The sequence below is a fragment of the Nannobrachium achirus genome (genome assembly GCF_963921795.1).
Source record: "Nannobrachium achirus genome assembly, chromosome: 3".
NCBI lineage: Eukaryota > Metazoa > Chordata > Actinopteri > Myctophiformes > Myctophidae > Nannobrachium > Nannobrachium achirus.
The window spans coordinates 48,084,531-48,103,639 of record NC_137812.1 but is presented as its reverse complement, the minus strand read 5'-3'; the positions used below and the strand labels follow the sequence as shown (position 1 = coordinate 48,103,639).

Genomic DNA, 19,109 nt, shown 5'->3' with positions numbered 1-19,109 from the left:
CTTCCTGTATATTTCAGACTTTCTTAGTGTTCCTTCAATTCCCCTGGCATGCCAAGTAGTCAATGCATGCCATTACATCAACCTGATTCCTATTTTCTGAAGTCAAAATTGCTATTTTGTCATACACACAGTGAACATGGACAATGTCACAGCCACTGACAGCCACTCGGGGCAGAGGCTTTAAAAAAAAAGTCAGGGTTACAGTTTTCACACTCGGGTATTTTGACTTAACAGCACAACCTCTGTGTTTGCAGTAGAGTTTCAAGGATTGGTCAGTGTTGGCTTGGAATGGAATTGTAGGCCTACAACAAGTATAGAGGCAATGTTGGAATTCTCGATTCTCTGCTATAAAAGGTGATGAAAAATAACAATGGCCTTGTTGTGAAAAGAGACCAAAGGGAGTAATGAGGATAGGAAGGAGCCTGGGGTAGGACAACCTGACACACACACACACGCACGCACGCACGCACGCACAGAGGAGAAACTCCCTCATGCACTCCTCCTAATTTATATACAATCATTCATCCACACTTGGCTAGGATTCAAAGTTCATTATAAAGTAAACCAATAGTATCCCCTGGCTTCAGGGAATCTGGCATCACCACTGTTTGGCACTAGTCATGACACACATCAGTATTCTATTCATGGCCTGGAACTAAAATCAAAAATCAAACCTCGGTTCGAAGTGGAGCGGTGAATTTGAGCAGCTGTACCCTATGTGAGTGAGTGAGTGAGTGAGTGAGTGAGTAAACTGTGCCTGTGAGTGGTGAGTGGAGTGTGCCTGGCCTGCACAAAACAGCGCCCCTCCTTTAACTAGTGTGTTGTGTGTGGCCACTCAAGGTATTGCCAGGCTACGGACACGGCCAGCCAGCCACCCAGCCACCCACCCACCCACCCACCCACGGACATACCCACGGACATACCTGTCTATTGGGAGCGCTTTCACCGCTCCAAAAAAATCTCAATTGTCAATTAAAGAAAGCTGTTGGCTATAAGTCTTTGCACACTGCTGCGCCTTTCGTTGCGAAATGCGTTTTTCAGGGCAAAGAGAGAGAGAGAGAGAGAGAGAGAGAGAGAGAGAGAGAGAGAGAGAGAGAGAGAGAGAGCAAGGGACGAGTGGTGCGCAAAACGGGCGGCAGTGTGCAAACGTGACTGACATAACGTGAGGTTGATTTTTTTATTTGCGCGCTCCGAAATTCCCTCCGATATTCGGCCCGAAAAATGCTGCAGTGTGCAAAGACCTTAAGTCCTATAATGTTCATATTTGTTATGTTTGTGCAATACGTTTATGTCAAAGGCACCTGTTGTAAATGGTAAAATGGCAAAAGGTGCATTTACGTATATAGTGCCTTTGTCCAATGTGCTTTACAATGATCGTGCATTACATTCACCCACCCACTCACACACACATTCATTCACAGATTGCAGAGGAAACAATGCAAGGCACCAACCAACCGTCTTGCTCAAGGACACTTTAACACTAACTCTGGGGGAGTTGTGGGGCAAGAACTATGTTTGTGCACTCTTACATTATCAGTGCATTGTCAAAGGTTTGTTGTATTAGTGGTGCTGGCTGTTGGTGCTGATGATGATGTTAAAGGTGACTGCATGCTAATGAAGCCAACAATGGGGTGATGTTTTTGCTAGTGGCGGGAGCATCGTAGTGAAACAACAGGCCTTGTTTAGTTGGATGACACCTACCAGCCATCGACAGGGGCCTTCATTAGCTCGGACATTCCGAAGGACAGCGCTCCCATGAAGTCATTCCTGGTGGTGCGGTCCCAGTCCCATACCTCCACAGACAGTCTGCGGTCCTTATCTGTAGGCTTCAGCTTGCTGCACAACACACAGGGGAACACAAGACCAGTACGAGTTAGCGATTGGTAAATGTGTAAATGGTCTTTTAAACAACAAAGGGTAAGTGATTTTACTAGCAGAAAAGAAGATTAGCCTAGCTTAGCCTACATATGGCAGTAAAAGAGTTAAGATTCAAATATTCTTTTTAAACACAAACACACACACACACACACACACACACACGGACGGACGGACGGACGGACGGACGGACGGACGGACGGACGGACGGACAGACAGTGGCGAAAACAGTCAGACGATAACTAAACATGTACATTCATATTACAGTTAACTAGACACATTGAGCAGGCTGAGGGTGTCCCCCTTTACCACTACCCAATCAACTCACAATTTAAAGGTTTCATTCCAGACAGGGTTGAGGTTGGCACGGATAGTTTTGGTCTTCTGCTTGGTCTCATTCTTGGGGTCTGGTATGAGCTTGAGCTTCACGTAGGGGTCAGACAGGCCGTTGGGGTCCATGGGAATCAGATTTCTGCCTTCACGCACTGAGGGAGGAGAAGAGAGAGAGCAAAACGTCAACAAGGTTTACTTATTGTACATACTTATTGTAAGCACTCAAGCTTTTTCATATGTGTATATCCTTTTAACAGATACATGTACAAATATATGGTCATGTACAGCATAATTGTGCATGAATCAATATTTCAATAGAAATAAATATTTTGCACTGATTTATTTTAGCTTGTCAAACACCGAGTGGACAAATGAGTGCTCAGTCTGCTCACACGCACAGGCACGGATGCACACTCATGCACACTCTCTAGTACACACTCTCATGCACACATGGAAAGGAGAAAGCACTTATGGAAATGTGTGCTTTCTCACAGACACACACACACACACACACACACACACACACACACACACACACACACACACACACACACAAATACAGAGGCACATACGCACGCACGCACAATTACAACAGTGCAGACGTATTTCCACAGAGACAGGTTTAAGGCTTGCCCTTGTCCCCCGGACACCCTGGGAATCTCCTCATGTGGCACTGCCCATCACGCTAAAGTAGTGCTGATACTAATACCTGACCTTTCACCTAGAAGGGAGGCAGCATTACAGTAAGTAATATACGTTTGGATGTAACTGACGTGCACACTCCTGGGTTAGTGGTCATCAATATGTCCCTACTCTGACAAATGTGTCCATGGCAAAGACTTGGTCTTGTCCGTGAGACCTTTTTTTTTCGTTCTTCTTTTTTACACCCGATTATAATGTTATTATTTTGATCATAAGAACCAATTACTGAATGCCAAACCTCCAGGTTTTCATCAGATTTTTCTCTTCTTTCTTTTAATATTATTGTACACACATTTTGTATGTCCGTGGCAAAATCTTCATTTTGACACAAGCCAGTCCTGGATTAACTCATGGAAAAAATGAACTGGACACACAAACAGTAACCACAATTATATACTAATGATATAATCAATTTAATTTAACTGACAATATGGCTATGTATCCTTATTTGACTCTCGAGTGCAATTTTTTTATATATATATCCTTTTTTGCTCTTACCACCTCTGGCAGAGGGCTAATGTATAGAATTATGAACACGTTTCCCAACTTCGTTGCAACCTAGAACAATGGAGAATGGATTTTTCATTGATCATTGAACAAACTATTTGTCCTACTTTGTGTTGACAGTTGACTGAGCACCTGAAAGAAGGACAGATCTGTTTTAATCCAAAGCGCTTTACAATGTGGAGGCAACCATGGAAGGTCCATTGGGATTCCGGTCAATTGGAATAGAATATTCTATTCCGGTCTGGAGGGGTGGTTTATACCGTTTGAATCGGGATATCGGGATATACTTTTATTCAGGTTCCAGGTAAACAGTTAGGTATGAATCTCTGTTCGGAATTAGTTAATTCTGAATGAATAAATATTGTCCATATAACCGCCGCCAATGGGGATGGCACAGTGGCTCAAAAAGCTTACACACCAAATCTGGAACCATTTGGTCTGTCACTCCCAGAGTTATGCCCTGGACAGAGATTCTGCACACAGAGATTTGGTGGCTTATAGAATAGAATATAAATAATATAATGACTATAATAACAGTCATCTGCAAATTCCAATTATGTGCCTATCTTTCATGTTAACTTTTGGAATCATTATTTTGTATTAAAAAAACAATCCAACAATCATTGACTAAGTTCTTTGTATGATAAAAAGAAATCCAATATCCAGCCCACAAGATTAAAATCCAACCTAAAGTTGTCAATATGTTTCCCAACTAAAAGCTTACTTGTTGAATGAGAGTTAAATGAATGATGAAAATCAATGAAAAAAAATCAATGAAGGGTAACTTTGCAGTTCCCACGGGAAGTCATTTACAGCAGGGGGTGCTGGGCTGGGGCCCTCATGCATGCGCACGGAGGGCCCCAGCTGTACTGCAGTGGTAGAAATAATGTAGGAACCGCCACATTATAAGGTAATTCCAATGCAATCTCCACCCAACAGGCACATGTGTAATTCCGGTCTGGGCCTGTAGGGGGAAACCTAGACTACATAATTATTATTCATTCTGTTGTTTTCTGTTGCTGGGACCACCCAGCTTGAACTTTATGGTTTCTCTTCATCTCCATAATACACGCTAATGATGTGTATAGTCTTTGCGTGCATGTGTGTGTGTGTGTGTGTGTGTGTGTGTGTGTGTGTGTGTGTGTGCACGTGTGCGCGTCCGACGTGTGTACGTGCGTGCGTGCACTTGTGCGTGTGTCTGTGCATGTGCGCATGCATTCAAGTACACACGTGTCAGACGTGCAGTGTTCCCTCTGTCCTGGACTGAGGAGGCTAAATATGGTAATCAAACTCGTTATTGCTAAGCATCAGGAAGACATGATACTTGGTGAGTGTTTGACACAACATATTCCGCAGCACTCGTGAAGAGCTCTCAACAGCCTACACTCTCAAGGGTGTCCCTAAAGTGTCATGTACCCGTCCCTTTGTCATTGATATTATATACACACACTCGTAAATAACACGCACGTTAGGACCTCAGCAAGCAGGATGTCTTTAACACAAAACAGGAGCACTTCCTTACAGCACCTTATCTAAGGAGAGCAATTTGTTTAATCGTTTAATTCTAGTTCTAAATGGGGTTCAATTTCACCACATCTTCTGCCTTGGGTATGATTAAGGATATAATTAACTTCAATATAATAATAATGGCTTCATCAATATGATATGAAGGAGTTCAGGCCTTCTCTGTTGCTGCCCCTAGACGTTGGAATAATCTCCCATCACATATCAAGTCCAGCCCCACCACTGGAAATGTGTAATCCAACCTAAAGATCCTTTTTTTTACCTCTCTCGCTTTCAGCTTTTAGTCTGAGGGGGGATTGGTTGGTCTATGTTTTTTTATAATGACTACTGTATGCAATTAACTTTTCATCGCGTTTTAATCTTGATATGGTTGATGTTCTTGATTGGAAAGCACTTTGGATCAACTACATCATCAAATATGGAGTTGTACAAGTATGGTTCCAGACTGACCATAGCCTGGATGGAAAATGGATCAGATTCTAAAAAAAGAAATCCTCCAAACACGGTTGGGTTTGTAATAGGACATTTTGTGGTGCCTCCAATAGAAATCCCACTCAATTTTTCCATGGAGATTTCCGAAAATATTTATATAAATTATCTTAAGCCTGAAACCAAGTCATCCAGGCTCCTGGCGAATCCTGACCCTAAAACATTTGATTCTGTGTCAAAGAATATTTTAATACGGTATTTCATTATATTAAATACTTACTGTAGGCCTATATTTAAGTGCAGATCCAAAAACAGTGATTAAATGACATCATATAATCATCCCCTCCCCTTTTACCATTCACCCAACACTGTAGGTGTGGCTAACTTCAGCTGGGTCACCACCCACCTGAACAACCTTAATGAACTGGTGGGTGTGGCCACATACAAACCTAATTTTAACTCTTTCTGTACACTCTTTTGGAAAAAAATCCTGTTTTAGAGGGGAAATAAATCATGGCACTGCATCTTTAATAGATACCTTTTTTTGCGGTTTTCAAATATGTTTTGACAAAGAATTACATTTTTATGGTCATGATTGCCGTATAGACTCTCAACAAAGCCGAAAGCCCCACGGTAGATTGGAACCCCTCGACTCCACAGTGGTGGGCAGATACTTTACCACTGTGACACCCAAACCTACTATTGGCAACTTAACTTTTCCCTTAGCATCTCCAGGGAACTTTTTTATTCAATGCTGGCAGGCCTCTCAAGTCTACCAGTCTACACATAGTCATTTTGGATGTTCCAGAGTCTGGGTTGTCAACGGGTGATTGAGCCTTTGATGATTCCATGCTCTATAAAGTCTCAATTTATATCACACCTTAAAACCTATTTTGATAGAATGCCTTCCTGCTGTTCTGTGCTTATTATTTTATGCTGTTTTATATTGTAGTCTTTATTGTGTTATAATATTGCTGTTTTATTCTTTTTATGCTGCAGTTTTTTAAAGTACCCTACGGTCTACATACTCTGTAGCACCTTTATCCAAAGCACTTTACAATGTGTATTACATTCCCATTTGCGCGCGCGCGCACGCACACGCACACGCACACGCACACACACACACACGCACACACACACAGATGGCAGGCGCAACAACCTGCCCAGGCGGCTGCTCCATATTAAATTTATTTCCTTTGGAAAGCACTTTGTGTTCCTTGCTTGATAAGCGGTGTATAAATAATATGTTTTATTACTATCTATTCTCTCTTCTCACGTCAGTTGATTCTCTGAGCTTAAATGGGCTCAACATGTTGGTGATCTGACAACAGTCAAGTTGATCAAGGACTGGAACATGTCTCATCTGAATTCGAACCAAAACTGATGTCGTTGTTATTGTCTTGGAATATGATAAATGATTTAGTATCATGACAGAGAATAGTTTTTTAGCTTAAGTTTTGATATATTACAGAAAAGGGAAGTACCAGCACTGTTCACCGTAAAAGTGAACAGCAGATAAAAGAAGCATGCCTCATGTAGAGATTAGTTCAACATGAACCCTGTGTGTCCCTATTCTGGGCATGTCATAATAGGCCAACATTTGTTGATAATACTGTGTAGGTGAACATTCAGTGAAAATCGCAGATCTACAAGCTCGTACTGCACACAGCATGATGGGTTGTGAGCTTGTAGGTCGGCTATTTTCAGCTAAGAGATTCTCAGTGTAGATGATAAAAAGGATGACCCGCCAAAAAGTTAGAAAACCTCTGGTATATACAGTAGGGTTTAAGTGGTTAAGTCAAGTGTGCTGCTGCATCACAATGCTAACTGCAGAGATGATGTTGCAGAACTACACTGCACAGAACCAGAGTGGACACTGCATACTGTATGCATAAATAATCTAGTCAGCCTGAAAGACGTCTGAAATTTATGTTTTGGCAACGAGTGTTGCTTCAAAGCGAGATCGATCGCAAGTCTACTGGGCTTCCCTAAAAGGGAAACTAAGGTTAAGATTTGCATCTTCCATTTCTTAAAGCCTATATTTCCCCCTCCAAGGCTAGAGTGAAGAGAAAGAAAGAAAGAAAGAAAGAAAGAAAGAAAGAAAGAAAGAAAGGATGAAAGAAAGAAAGAAAGAAAGAAAGCAAGCACAGCAAACCAAACAAATAAAAGACTAGCATGTTAAAATAGTGGCAACAGTGTTTTGGTGTGTTCCGTTTTGCTGAGAAATGGAACAGCAGTGGCATGGCTGACAGACTGGGAATACCAATGACATGACTTCTGGGAGAAGGAACTGTGCTCCGTCTAGAACCCCACAGACAAAGAGAGAGACAGGGCAGAGACAGCTAGACTGAGCATGTGTGTTAAAAGAATGACCGAGGTGTACAGTATAGCGGCAGTGGGACGCCTGAGTTTATGTCTACATAGTAAATATAAAGATGTCAGGCAGTAGAGGGGCTTGGTGGGCAGGCTGTAAGGTTACAGGTATGTATTATAACTAAATAAGAAAGAGAGGTTGCACATCAACAATGGGGTTTCTCAGTGGAGTGCTAGACCCAAAGTTCAGTATACATAAAAAAAATCCCCCAAATCCCAACACCAATAAACAAACTGTTACACTTTTCGGTTTGTTGGTGTTGGTGTGTGCCAATAATAAAGTGGAAATGTGAGAGCTTACTTGTCCTCCACTGCTACTTTTGAGTGACACTGTATTATGATCAAGCTTTCATTTACATAAAAAAAGAAAAAATAAGAAAAAGAAAAAAGAAAACAACTATAAGTTTGGCCTCACTGATGTGCACACAAGGCATTCGTCACACACACACACACACACACACACACACACACACACACACACACACACACACACACACACACACGCACACACACACACACACACACACACACACACACACACACACACACACACACACACACACACACACACACACACACACACACACACACACACCTCTTTCATGCAACCCTTGTTTAACGTTGAGGTCAAGAGTGTGTGTGCTCCACCTACCCGTGCAAACATAAATCCATAAATCTTAAAAACCTGGCTCTCCACCTCTCTCTGCCAATACTGTATGCACTGTTTAATAGTTTAAATGGCATGCTTGGGTGAGTGCTTGACGTTAAAACAAGGAAATGTTAAAAAGCAGAATGCTTTTTCGCTACAAAATACTTGCACCCGATCACTCTATTTCAAATAAGTGAACGTATATGCATGTACCTTTGTATAGAGACCAAGTATACAATGGTCTGTTCTGAGTGCTGACTGTGTTGGGCTCTCATAATCTGTCATTAATGACGGTTGGCTGGTCACTAGCCCTCACAAGCTCAACTCACTCCCACTGTGCATGGAATAGTATCTGAAATGTACTTTTGGAAACTTTAGTTCAAACATTTTGAAAGTTGGCCCTGTCACCATGCAACGTGTGTGTGTGTGTGTGTGTGTGTGTGTGTGTGTGTGTGTGTGTGTGTGTGTGTGTGTGTGTGTGTGTGTGTGTGTGTGTGTGTGTGTGTGTGTGTGTGTGTGTACATACGATTATAGCTATCTGGATATCTTTGGCATGGAAACATTTGGGAACCCGTGCTTATAGCTTAAGTTAACCTCTGCATACTAAGGCATATAGCCTAGTAACTACAATAAGCACTTTGCGGCCACAGTGGCCCCTGCACTGACAACGGCCCATGGAACAAATGCACACTGTTACCTACACTGTGGAATAATGTCAGCTCTGATTCATAGGAAACGTCACAGGGTTTGTAATTCATTCTGCTTATGGCAACAAAAAAAGAAAAAGAAAAAACTGCAGGCAATTCCACGTAATGACTCATCCTCTGCATGACGTGGTAGGGGAAAATGACCAACCAACAGAAAGCGGCGGGGTAAAAGCAATAAATTAAATGGCAGACCACTGATTAGCACCTGGCAGCCTGCAGATTGAAATCTCGTCTGTAATGTTCCAGCGCTGAAATCGCCTCCCATCTAGTCCAGCCTTATTAAGGTAGGATGGAAGAGATGTCTGGTTTTCAGTGCATTCAAAGAGCCAGAACTCAATGGTGGGATACCTTTACGACTGGTTTAATGAATCACACTATTAATCACATTGACAATACACATGGAAATGTGACCAGGGGCTTCAAAGAACCGCTGCACATTTAGATGCAACAGGAACTGAAGTCCAGACCACAAAGCGAGAATGCTGTTGATGGATCAATTTAAGATATTCAATTAGTCCTTTGAAGTATTATTATGGCAAAACATTGGTATAAACCTACAAGTAAATTGATATGAATCTAGACAGAGACAGAAAAAGAAGAACAGAACAGAAGAAGAGTGAAACGCTGGTTGTTACCGAGTACTGAAGCAAATCCCACACAGCCACGTTTCTGTCACTTCTTTATCTCACATGCAATTGATGTCTCGTGTGTGCGTGTGCGCGCGTGTGCGTGCATACGCACACGCACGCGCACGCACACGCACACGCACACACACACACACACACACACACACACACACAGACACAGACACACACACACACACACACACACACACACACACACACACACACACACACACACACACACACACACACACACACACACACAAAGGTGGTGCTTGGCAGAACTTTTCTGTGGATATCACATCAGAGTTTTTTTTTTCTTCACAGTAATTATTTTGTTTCTTATTATTTATTTTCCTTTACTAATAGTTATGATGATTGAACATAATTGTTGGTTGTTTTGCAGGTACTGTAAAGTAATTGCCCACAAGTAATTTTCTAAATATGGATTTTGGTGTTTTGTTCCATTATGTGGCTCTTAATTCTCCAGATCAGATCTTTCTTTTTTAAATGCCATGCAATTATTGTAAAAGGAAAGGACATTGTGTATGTGTGTGTGTGTGTGTGTGTGTGTGTGTGTGTGTGTGTGTGTGTGTGTGTGTGTGTGTGTGTGTGTGTGTGTGTGTATGTGTTCATCTTACACATCTTATGCATATAGTTTCCAAGTCGTTACTGTTCGAATATGATTATGATAATAATAATTATTTGAAAATTCATTCAGAAAGACCCCCAGGCCCTCAGCGATCAACTAAAGAATCCAGTGATCGCGCAGAAGATCCAGAAGTTGATGGACGTGGGACTGATAGCCATACAATGATGAGGAGACCCCCCAGACCCTTCCCCCCCCTGCCTTGACCACATGGTCGTGTCCTCCAGTCTGTCATGGATCTCTGACTCATACTGTCATACTGGGGGTTCACCAGGGAGTCTAGGGTTTCCAATCTACCACGGTGCATCCAGTTGAGCTCAGCGTCTAGCCGTCTATAAGTGCACAATTGGCCGTGTTCTGGGGAGGGAAACTGGGCCGGGTGGGCGATCTACGGGCTGGGGCAGCACCTGTCAGCGGGGAATGGTGAATGGGAGGAGAAGGCTTTACTTCCTCCCGTCGGGGGCTCCCTGCTGCAGGTGTCAACACAGCAATGTACCTTATGGGGAGGTATTGGTAATTGGCATAACGAGTAAATTAGGGAGAAAAAGGGCTAAAAAGTATTAGTACGTAATTATATTGGGGGAGGAAACTAAAAAGAGGAGGCAAAAGAGGTTGGCAGCAACAGTGCAGTATATGGTTTACATTGGTCAGCATTCGAGTGAGAAGAAAATAACAGTGAGGTGAAGGTGAAACGGTGACATGTGGAGAGCAGAGCAAGTGAGAAAGTTTTCTCTGGAGGGAGAGCAGCAGGTCATTAAATGAGGCTTTTCTGCAGAAGTGGGTGAGTCAACAAGGGAAGGAAGACAAAATGTAATTACAGCTCTTGGGCAGGCTACAAGGAGGCAGCCACACACACACGGGCACACACACAGGCACCTGCAGGGAGACACTCTGGCGCTAATTGTTTCGTCTCAGGCAGTTTGCACCAAATCAAATTATTTGGAACAGTTCAGGGTATTATCTGTTATCACGAGCCCAAACAGCATTGTTATACTCATCTCCTTCTGCTATGGACTGTGAATGGACAATAGATTTGGCTGCAGCAGTGTAAAGTAACTAAGTACATTTACTCAAGTACTGTACTTAAGTACACTTTTGAGGAATCTGTACTTAACTGGACTATTTCCAATTTTCAATACTTTTACTTTTAATCCACTACATCTCAGAGGCACATATTGTACTTTTAATCTACTACGATTATTTGACAGCTTTTGTAACAAAGAAAACAACCTAATTGGGAAACATGATGTCACACTGCAGTATGACATCATGTTTCAGACTATAAATAGGAGGATCAGAAGCAGCAAGTCAGTTGTGTATGAAGATCGAGTTAGAGTTGAAGAAACCTATCCGGCGAGTCACCAACTCATTACAGCGCAATAAAGGATTGCAGCTTTTAATAATAATAACCATATAATTAGAGATTCAAGGAATCCTAATTCCCTCCTCGGCTCCACGAGCCAAGATCTCGTAGGAGCGATATATATTTTAATCCAATATACAATGTGAGCTTGTAGATCTTCTACTTTCTAAGATCTGTATATAATTTGAACTTGTGAAATGGTACATTCTGCACAAGTACGTTTACCTTTGGTACTTTAAGTAGGCCTATATTTTGATGCCAATACTTTTGTACCTTTACTCAAGTAAATTGAGTACAGACTTTTACTTGTAAGAGAGTAATTTCCACACTGCAGTATTGACCAGGGACGTGCTGGTCATTGGGAAAAGCGGGACAACTCCCAAACGGCCGGTTCATTAGGAAAAAAATTAAAAATGACGGTCTTTGTTCCATTTTGGGGGCTGGGCGGCCAACAAAGTAAATCGTCACTGTCGGGCAGAAACCTCGTATCTCCAAGTTTCAAATTTACAAAATTTTTCGCAAAGCAAAGCCCTGCTTCATCATACAAGGCCGTTGCACAAAAGTAGTGAAAACAGCCGTTGTGTGCTTGTAGATCGGCTGTTTTCACTAGTTTAAATCATTTTTAAAATGATAAATACTTGAACAAATGGTTTTGGACATATAAGGTTTCCACCCGACAACGACGAAATATATAAAAAGAAAAAAATGAGGGCCTCTCCAACTCTTTTTCCCGAGCTGAATCAGGGGCCCAGTACGTCCCTGGTATTGACTGATAGCAGCGAGGCACAGAAGGGAGCAGTGTGTTGGTGGGAAGGAGAAGGCGAGGAAGCTATGTGGTCTATGTCGTTTGAAAGACCAGATAAACACAACTGTTTCTTTGTCAGCTCTCATGCCTTTCATAAACGTCCCTCCATGTCTGGAATCCACGCAAATAATTGTCCTGGTTTCTGCGGGCCTGTTCATTTCTGTCTCGCAACAACGTTCTGATATTAAATGCATGAATGTGTGAGAGATTATTGATTGGTCCGTGTTTTGTGTATCCGTGCAACGTGCATACTGTATTATTCGATATTGTACTCGAAGTACTGTCAATAGCAACTAGTAACTTTTTCCACTTTAAATGTCAATATTGTGCAGTATAATTCCCCTACCTTTTCAAAATGTATTAAGTAATTTCCATATAATATATGAAGGAAATTAACCGATATTGTTTACACAATATGGAGCAGTATGTAAATATCAGTAGTTGTCACAAATTTATTTTCCCTACCTTTAACCGCATGGCCTCAAAATGTACTCTTTCACAAAAATGATAAAAAAAAATAGCAGATATATAAGCTCGCAGCGCAGCACGATGTACATCTGCTATTTTTGAACATTTAAAAAAAGATCTTGTGAGTGTGAGAAGTACTGATTCAGAGGGCATTTGTGTTAAGCAGGATCCCCCTCAAAAAGAAAGCAGAATTAAGCAATCAAACTTGGTCACCGGTGCAACACAGCAAATACAGACTTTGTTCAAATGTACTCTGTGTCTAGCACGCAAACCTCAATTGAACCGAGTCCCACCGATCCTGGACTTCTAAAACAAAAATACTGAACTTCCCTGTAAGCCAAGTTAAACAGGCCATCTGGTCTGATGACAGCTTGTTTCTCTGTGCACTCAGATGGGTCAAATAAACCTCAACCTTCTTATCCATGGCGATATGAGACACTGTGGCTCTGTGTACACAGCTTAGCACTCCCGCCCCGTCCAACAGGACAGCAACAGTGTCCTGCTTGTGTTTTGTCCAATTGCAGTGCATATCCTGAAATACCATGCATGTGATGTCAGATTGGCACACGTGTTCTCTCAATTTGGTTGTGTCCATTTGCAGTGCATTGGGTTAACTCAGCCACTTCATATGTAGGCCTACAAATGTTTATGTGTTTGCATATATACTCTCTAAAATCCTGTAATAGGAAAAAAAAGACCCATTATTAAAAGCTCCTAGTCAAATTAACAGATATTTCCAGTGCATTTACTGTGCATAGTGTAGGCTATCATCCATCCTCCCTTGGAGTAAGAATGACCCCCTAATTAATTTGCATTTGGCCACAGAACCCCATCTGAAAAGGTTTTAAGATTTATGTGAAAAGAAATCAGAATTTATTAAACATTTTCAATATATTCTTTTAAAAACTTTCAAAAATAGCTGGTAGCCTATACAAGCTGTGAGCTTGGAGATCTGCTATTTGTGAATAACCAAAATATATATGGAAAAATCGTCAATTATTGTGATGCTATATTAACTACTTTTGCTGGGGACCCCCTGGAAACCACCGCAAGGACCCCTGACGGTCCCCGGACGCCACTTTGAGAACCACTCCCTATGTGACAATTTGACAATTGAAGTATATTTACTCAATAACGTTCTGACTGAGTCCGTGGTATGAGCCATGGTGTCCCCCTTTTGGCCCGCTAATTAAATGATCCTGGTCCAATGGCTGTTGTTTGAACAGATGCTCTAACAAGCTTTTATTACAGGGTGTTATAATCAGTGGCTTAACGAGACAACACTGGACCCTAATGCAGGGTGGGCAACACCATAGAGGTATATAAAAACTAGAGGGCAGACTGACCAGTCCGCCCCCAGCTATTAATTTCAATGAAAGTTGCTCAGTGGCGTTTGAAACACCTGGAAGACTCTTGGAAGTACCCCAAATAAGGAGTTGGGTACTCAGTACTCATTTGTGCACTCAGAGTGCACAAATCAAGTACCAAGCAGGCGCACTAGGCTGCATGCACAGTAGCATTAGCATTAGCATACACATGCGCAGTAGCATTTTAAATGCTATCCCAGATTTGACCACAAGGCTGCTTCAATGTTCTACCGTGGTTCTGGGGGGCTTGGCCAACACTGTGTTTTTGGATCGGCACTTTTGACCCACAAGGTGTCAGCCTCCAGGAAGAAACCCCAAATACAAAGAGAATACATAATTGCTCATAAAAATCACACCAGGTCTAATGAAGTACTGTCAACCTCCTAGACACATGAAAACCAGAAAAAGTACAAAACTATGGCACCGCCTCTTTAACACACTAGCTGCCTAACCCGACTTAACGCTTTCAGTGCCAGCTTTCACCACTAGAGGGCGCCCAATGGCCATAGAAAACACCATAGAGATACGCTGGTATATGCACAAGCCGTGCGCAGCCATGATGCGCCTGAACACTTTCCTTTGTGCATGTACAGGAACAGGATGAAGTTAGCTTGAAGTTAGCTATTGGCTACCAAGCATTTTAGAAGCCCTATTTTCGGCGATTTAGCCATGATTAAACCTTGCACACCTCATGGATATGCATGGACCAGAGAAAATGAGCTCTAAAGATCCTGGATTGCATTGGAGTGGATGGTAAATATCGGCGGCGCGACACTCTCGCGGGCCGCGTAAACAGATGACGGCCGGCGGCGCAGCTCGAACATTTTTTTTTTTTTTTTAAAAGCCGAACTAGTTCCGGATAGGCACCCAGGACGTTAATACGGTCCAAATTATCCCGAACTAGTTCGGGATAGGCACTGTATGAGTTAAGTTTTGTTATCTAAAATCCAACGCTGGATGGTGCTGTTCACTGTGGTCACCGGATATATTGTACCACGTCATTAGTGTCTAGGCTGGGAGCAGGGGGGACTCAGACAGCTGGATCTTTCACATGCACACTCGCCGTCGGACAAGGAATATCTTCTGATTCTAGCAGACCCGTGGCTGTCTTTTGAATCATCCCTTGCACGGATGCGAGCAGGGGCGCTGGAAGTGGGGTGCTGAGGGAGCTGCAGCTCCCCTGGTGGTGGGGAGAAAAAAAAAAAAAAAAAAAAAAAACGTTTTTTTTTTTTTTGCTTTTTTTTTTTTTTTGCTTTTTAAATAAGCCTATATATACACACACAGAGCTATATTAAAACAATAATGTATTTGACTTTGGGGAATAAAATATGTTGAAAAAAGGTAAATGGTAAATGGTGCAAAGCGCTTTACAGAGATTGTGCATTGCATTCACCCGTTCACGCACACATTCATACACCGGTGGCGGAGGAAACCATGCAAGGCACCAACCTGCTCACCGGGAGCAACTGGGGGTTCAGAGTCTTGCCCAAGGACCCTTCGACATTCACTCAGGGGGAGCCCGGATTCGAACTGGGAACCCTACGGGAACCCTTCGTGCTCTAATAACGGTTTCTCTACCCCTGAGCTATGCCGCCCCAAGGTATTTGATTATCACATGGTGACCTAATCACATGGTCACCTTGCCTCTTCCGGTCAGAAGGGAAGTCAAATTTAAATCCCGCTTTGATGGCACACCAAAGTCTATTTATTTGAGAACTAGAAACTGTCTATAGGCTCATTGTTGCAAACTAACACCGTTGTATATGGGGAATAAAAAACAGTAGAAAACTGTTACAAAAATAATACCCGATTTGTGCGTGAGTGACTGTGTGTGTTTATGCGTGCTGTGTGTTGCACTGCGTGCTAAAATAACTAGTAACTATATAGCTCCTTCCCCGCACCGTTGTGCGGGGAATAAGCACCCGAAACGGTAATAAAAATAACCCAAAACCGGATAAAAAACGTGAATTTTTCGGCGTGCGGCCTTTGGCCGCACGCATGAACTCCTCCAAGCTCAGCTCCCCTTGGGATTTGGGAGTTCCAGCGCCCCTGGATGCGAGTGACAATGTGATCATTACATTATTATACTGTACTATTCTGTCCTAGTACTTCATCGCTGTTTATAGCTTATGTAAAACACTTGCAATGTCCCTTGTGTATGACATGTGCTATACATTGAATACATTAAATACATTTCCATGGCCTTGCCTTTAGTTCTGAAGTGCAATACAAGCACTGGCACAGCCAATGATTCTGAAGAGTAATATGTATATATATATATATATATATATATATATACTGTATATATATATATATATATATATATATATATATATATATATATATATATATATATATATATATATATATATAATCTACCGGAATGCCACAGCCCTGCTTACAGTACAAACACCTTGTTTACAAAGACCCTTATTTAATTCCAATAATACATGAACTATCGCAGTATACAGTATGCTTAATATCCTTCATCAGTGGAAATGCCAGGTGTCACAGAGCCACAACAGTGACTGCTGATAAAAAGGGGACAAGCGACGTGAGGTGGGGGGCTCACACAGCAACCCACTCACCAAGACTGTTCTTGGTTTCAGGAGTGTCTTGCTACTGTGACCGACCAGAAATAATGGCTCTGTTTGATTCTGGGTGAAATCTCTATCGATCCGTGTCCAGAGTGTATGTACTACACACTACATGTTTCCTGCTCAAAGCTGCTTCATTACACACCAGTGCACAGCACTGGGTCACGGGGGTTTTATCAACAAGCTGTGCTGAAAAACTAGTCACCTATTCACATACAAAGTCACCGCTTGCCTCTCACTCCAAGCTGTCTAAGATGCTATTCAAATACAGAAACATGTGCACAGATGCATGTAAACTGCTATGTGTGTGTGTGTGTGTGTGTGTGTGTGTGTGTGTGAGTGAGAGCTCTCTCGCACGCACGCACGCACACACACACACACACACACACACACACACACACACACACACACACACACACACACACACACACACACACACACACACACACACACACACACACACACACACACACACACACACACACACACACACACACACACACACACACACACGATTAAAATAGTCCAGGTAAGGAGAGAGTGCCCCAATAGACCTCGGGAACAGAACCAATAATCAATTGGTCCCGACTCCCAGTACTTTAAGCCACTTTAAAAGCCCTGGGTGACTGACATCACAGCCAACCTTTAAACGTTTAGTCATTTACAGTATTTAGCTGAAACTCCATTAGCGCAAAAAACACTCACACTTACAATCACACTCACACTGTGTGAAATGGTGGAGCTCTGTGGCGTACCTGTGACATGCAGGACGTCGTTGCTGACCTCACACTTCATGTAGAGGCGTCCCCTCCTCTCGGTGTGGTCCGTTCCACACAAGCTGGGCACGTTCATCACACATGTGTTATGGACATTCATTTCACAGGCTGGGGAGGGAGAGAGAGAGAGATTGTTTTTACATTAGGCCTATGTTCAGTTAATGAAGCACTTATATCAACAACTTTCCAACATCCCATCGTGCATTGCGCAGAAGTTGCACGGAGCTTCCGGCGCCGCAGCCGAGTGTGATCTACAAGCTCACAAGGGTTGCATCTGTGACACGACGTGAGCTTGTATGTCTGCTGTTAACCGGAAGTGTGGTGCAAAAAATTCTCCAGTAAATTACCGCGGAAAGAGGTGGATACAGTAGGCAACACACTGTCATGTGTGTACAGTATACTGCTGCTTATGTGGGGGTCACGGACCAATTTTTATAATCCCATTTGCTTTTCTTACATTTAAAGGACAACTTTAGTTTTTTACAACAAGGGTTCATATTTTAGATTGTAATTAAAGAATATAAAAGATGAGTGTTAAAATTATTTCATATACTTCTTTCTATTGTTTTAGAGATTCTTATTTCAGTGGTTGGGGGCATGCGTACAAGTGGCTAAATATGTCATTTTACACAGAATAAGCCCATTCCCAAGATACAATGCAACCTTTCATGGTTGGATGTGACTTGTGGGGGCTAGAAGTGTTACTGTAAATAGCAATAAAGAAACTGCTGGCTTATTGGGTCTAAAAAGACATATTTAGCCACTTGTACGCATGCCCCCATGCGTAAGCATGCCCCACATTTTAGCATGGTAAACGTGATAAAACAATAGAACGAAGCAAATGAAAACATTTTAACACTCACTTTTTCTTTTCTCTAATTACAATCTAAAATATGAACCCTTGTTGTAAAAAAACAAAGTTGTCCTTTAAAAGAAATTACATTTCATTTAAATAGCTGATCTACAAGCTCGCAACGCATTGCGTTGTAATGTGTTGTGAGATTATAGATCAGCTATTTCCAGCAAAGATCTTTAGTGAAGAGCGAGAGAAGGATGGTTTAAGTGGTTAACACTCTGGATTTGGACATGCCGACATAATTCCTAATGCCATCCACATGATATTGTAGTCTAGAACCTGGAGCCATCATTAGGGTATAATGGCTAGACTGCTGTAGGTGGACCTATTCAGGAGCTAATTAAGGCATTCGGTCTATAATACACCATTAAGACATAAGAGAGAAGAATGGCGAGCAAAGGATATTAATAAAGACCCAGCGATGCTTTGATAATGGACATGGACCTGCAGACTGAGGCCTGCTGCTTAGGGCCATGCAGTTTTGTTCCTAGGTTTTACTTTTAACC

General features: G+C 42.2%; 1 protein-coding gene across 2 annotated transcripts in view; it reads right to left on the bottom strand.

Moving 5' to 3' along the window:
- The window catches only part of LOC308281284 (protein kinase C alpha type-like), a 210,052-nt gene that overhangs the window by 83,198 nt on the left and 107,745 nt on the right, over nt 1–19,109 (bottom strand). For both annotated transcript variants that reach the window (XM_080721426.1, XM_080721427.1), the window contains 3 exons: nt 17,727–17,855; nt 2,204–2,360; nt 1,702–1,836 (listed from right to left, as the gene is read on the bottom strand). In XM_080721426.1, coding sequence (XP_080577552.1) covers nt 1,702–1,836; nt 2,204–2,360; nt 17,727–17,855 — 421 coding nt within the window. The remainder of the gene's footprint in view (nt 1–1,701; nt 1,837–2,203; nt 2,361–17,726; nt 17,856–19,109) is intronic.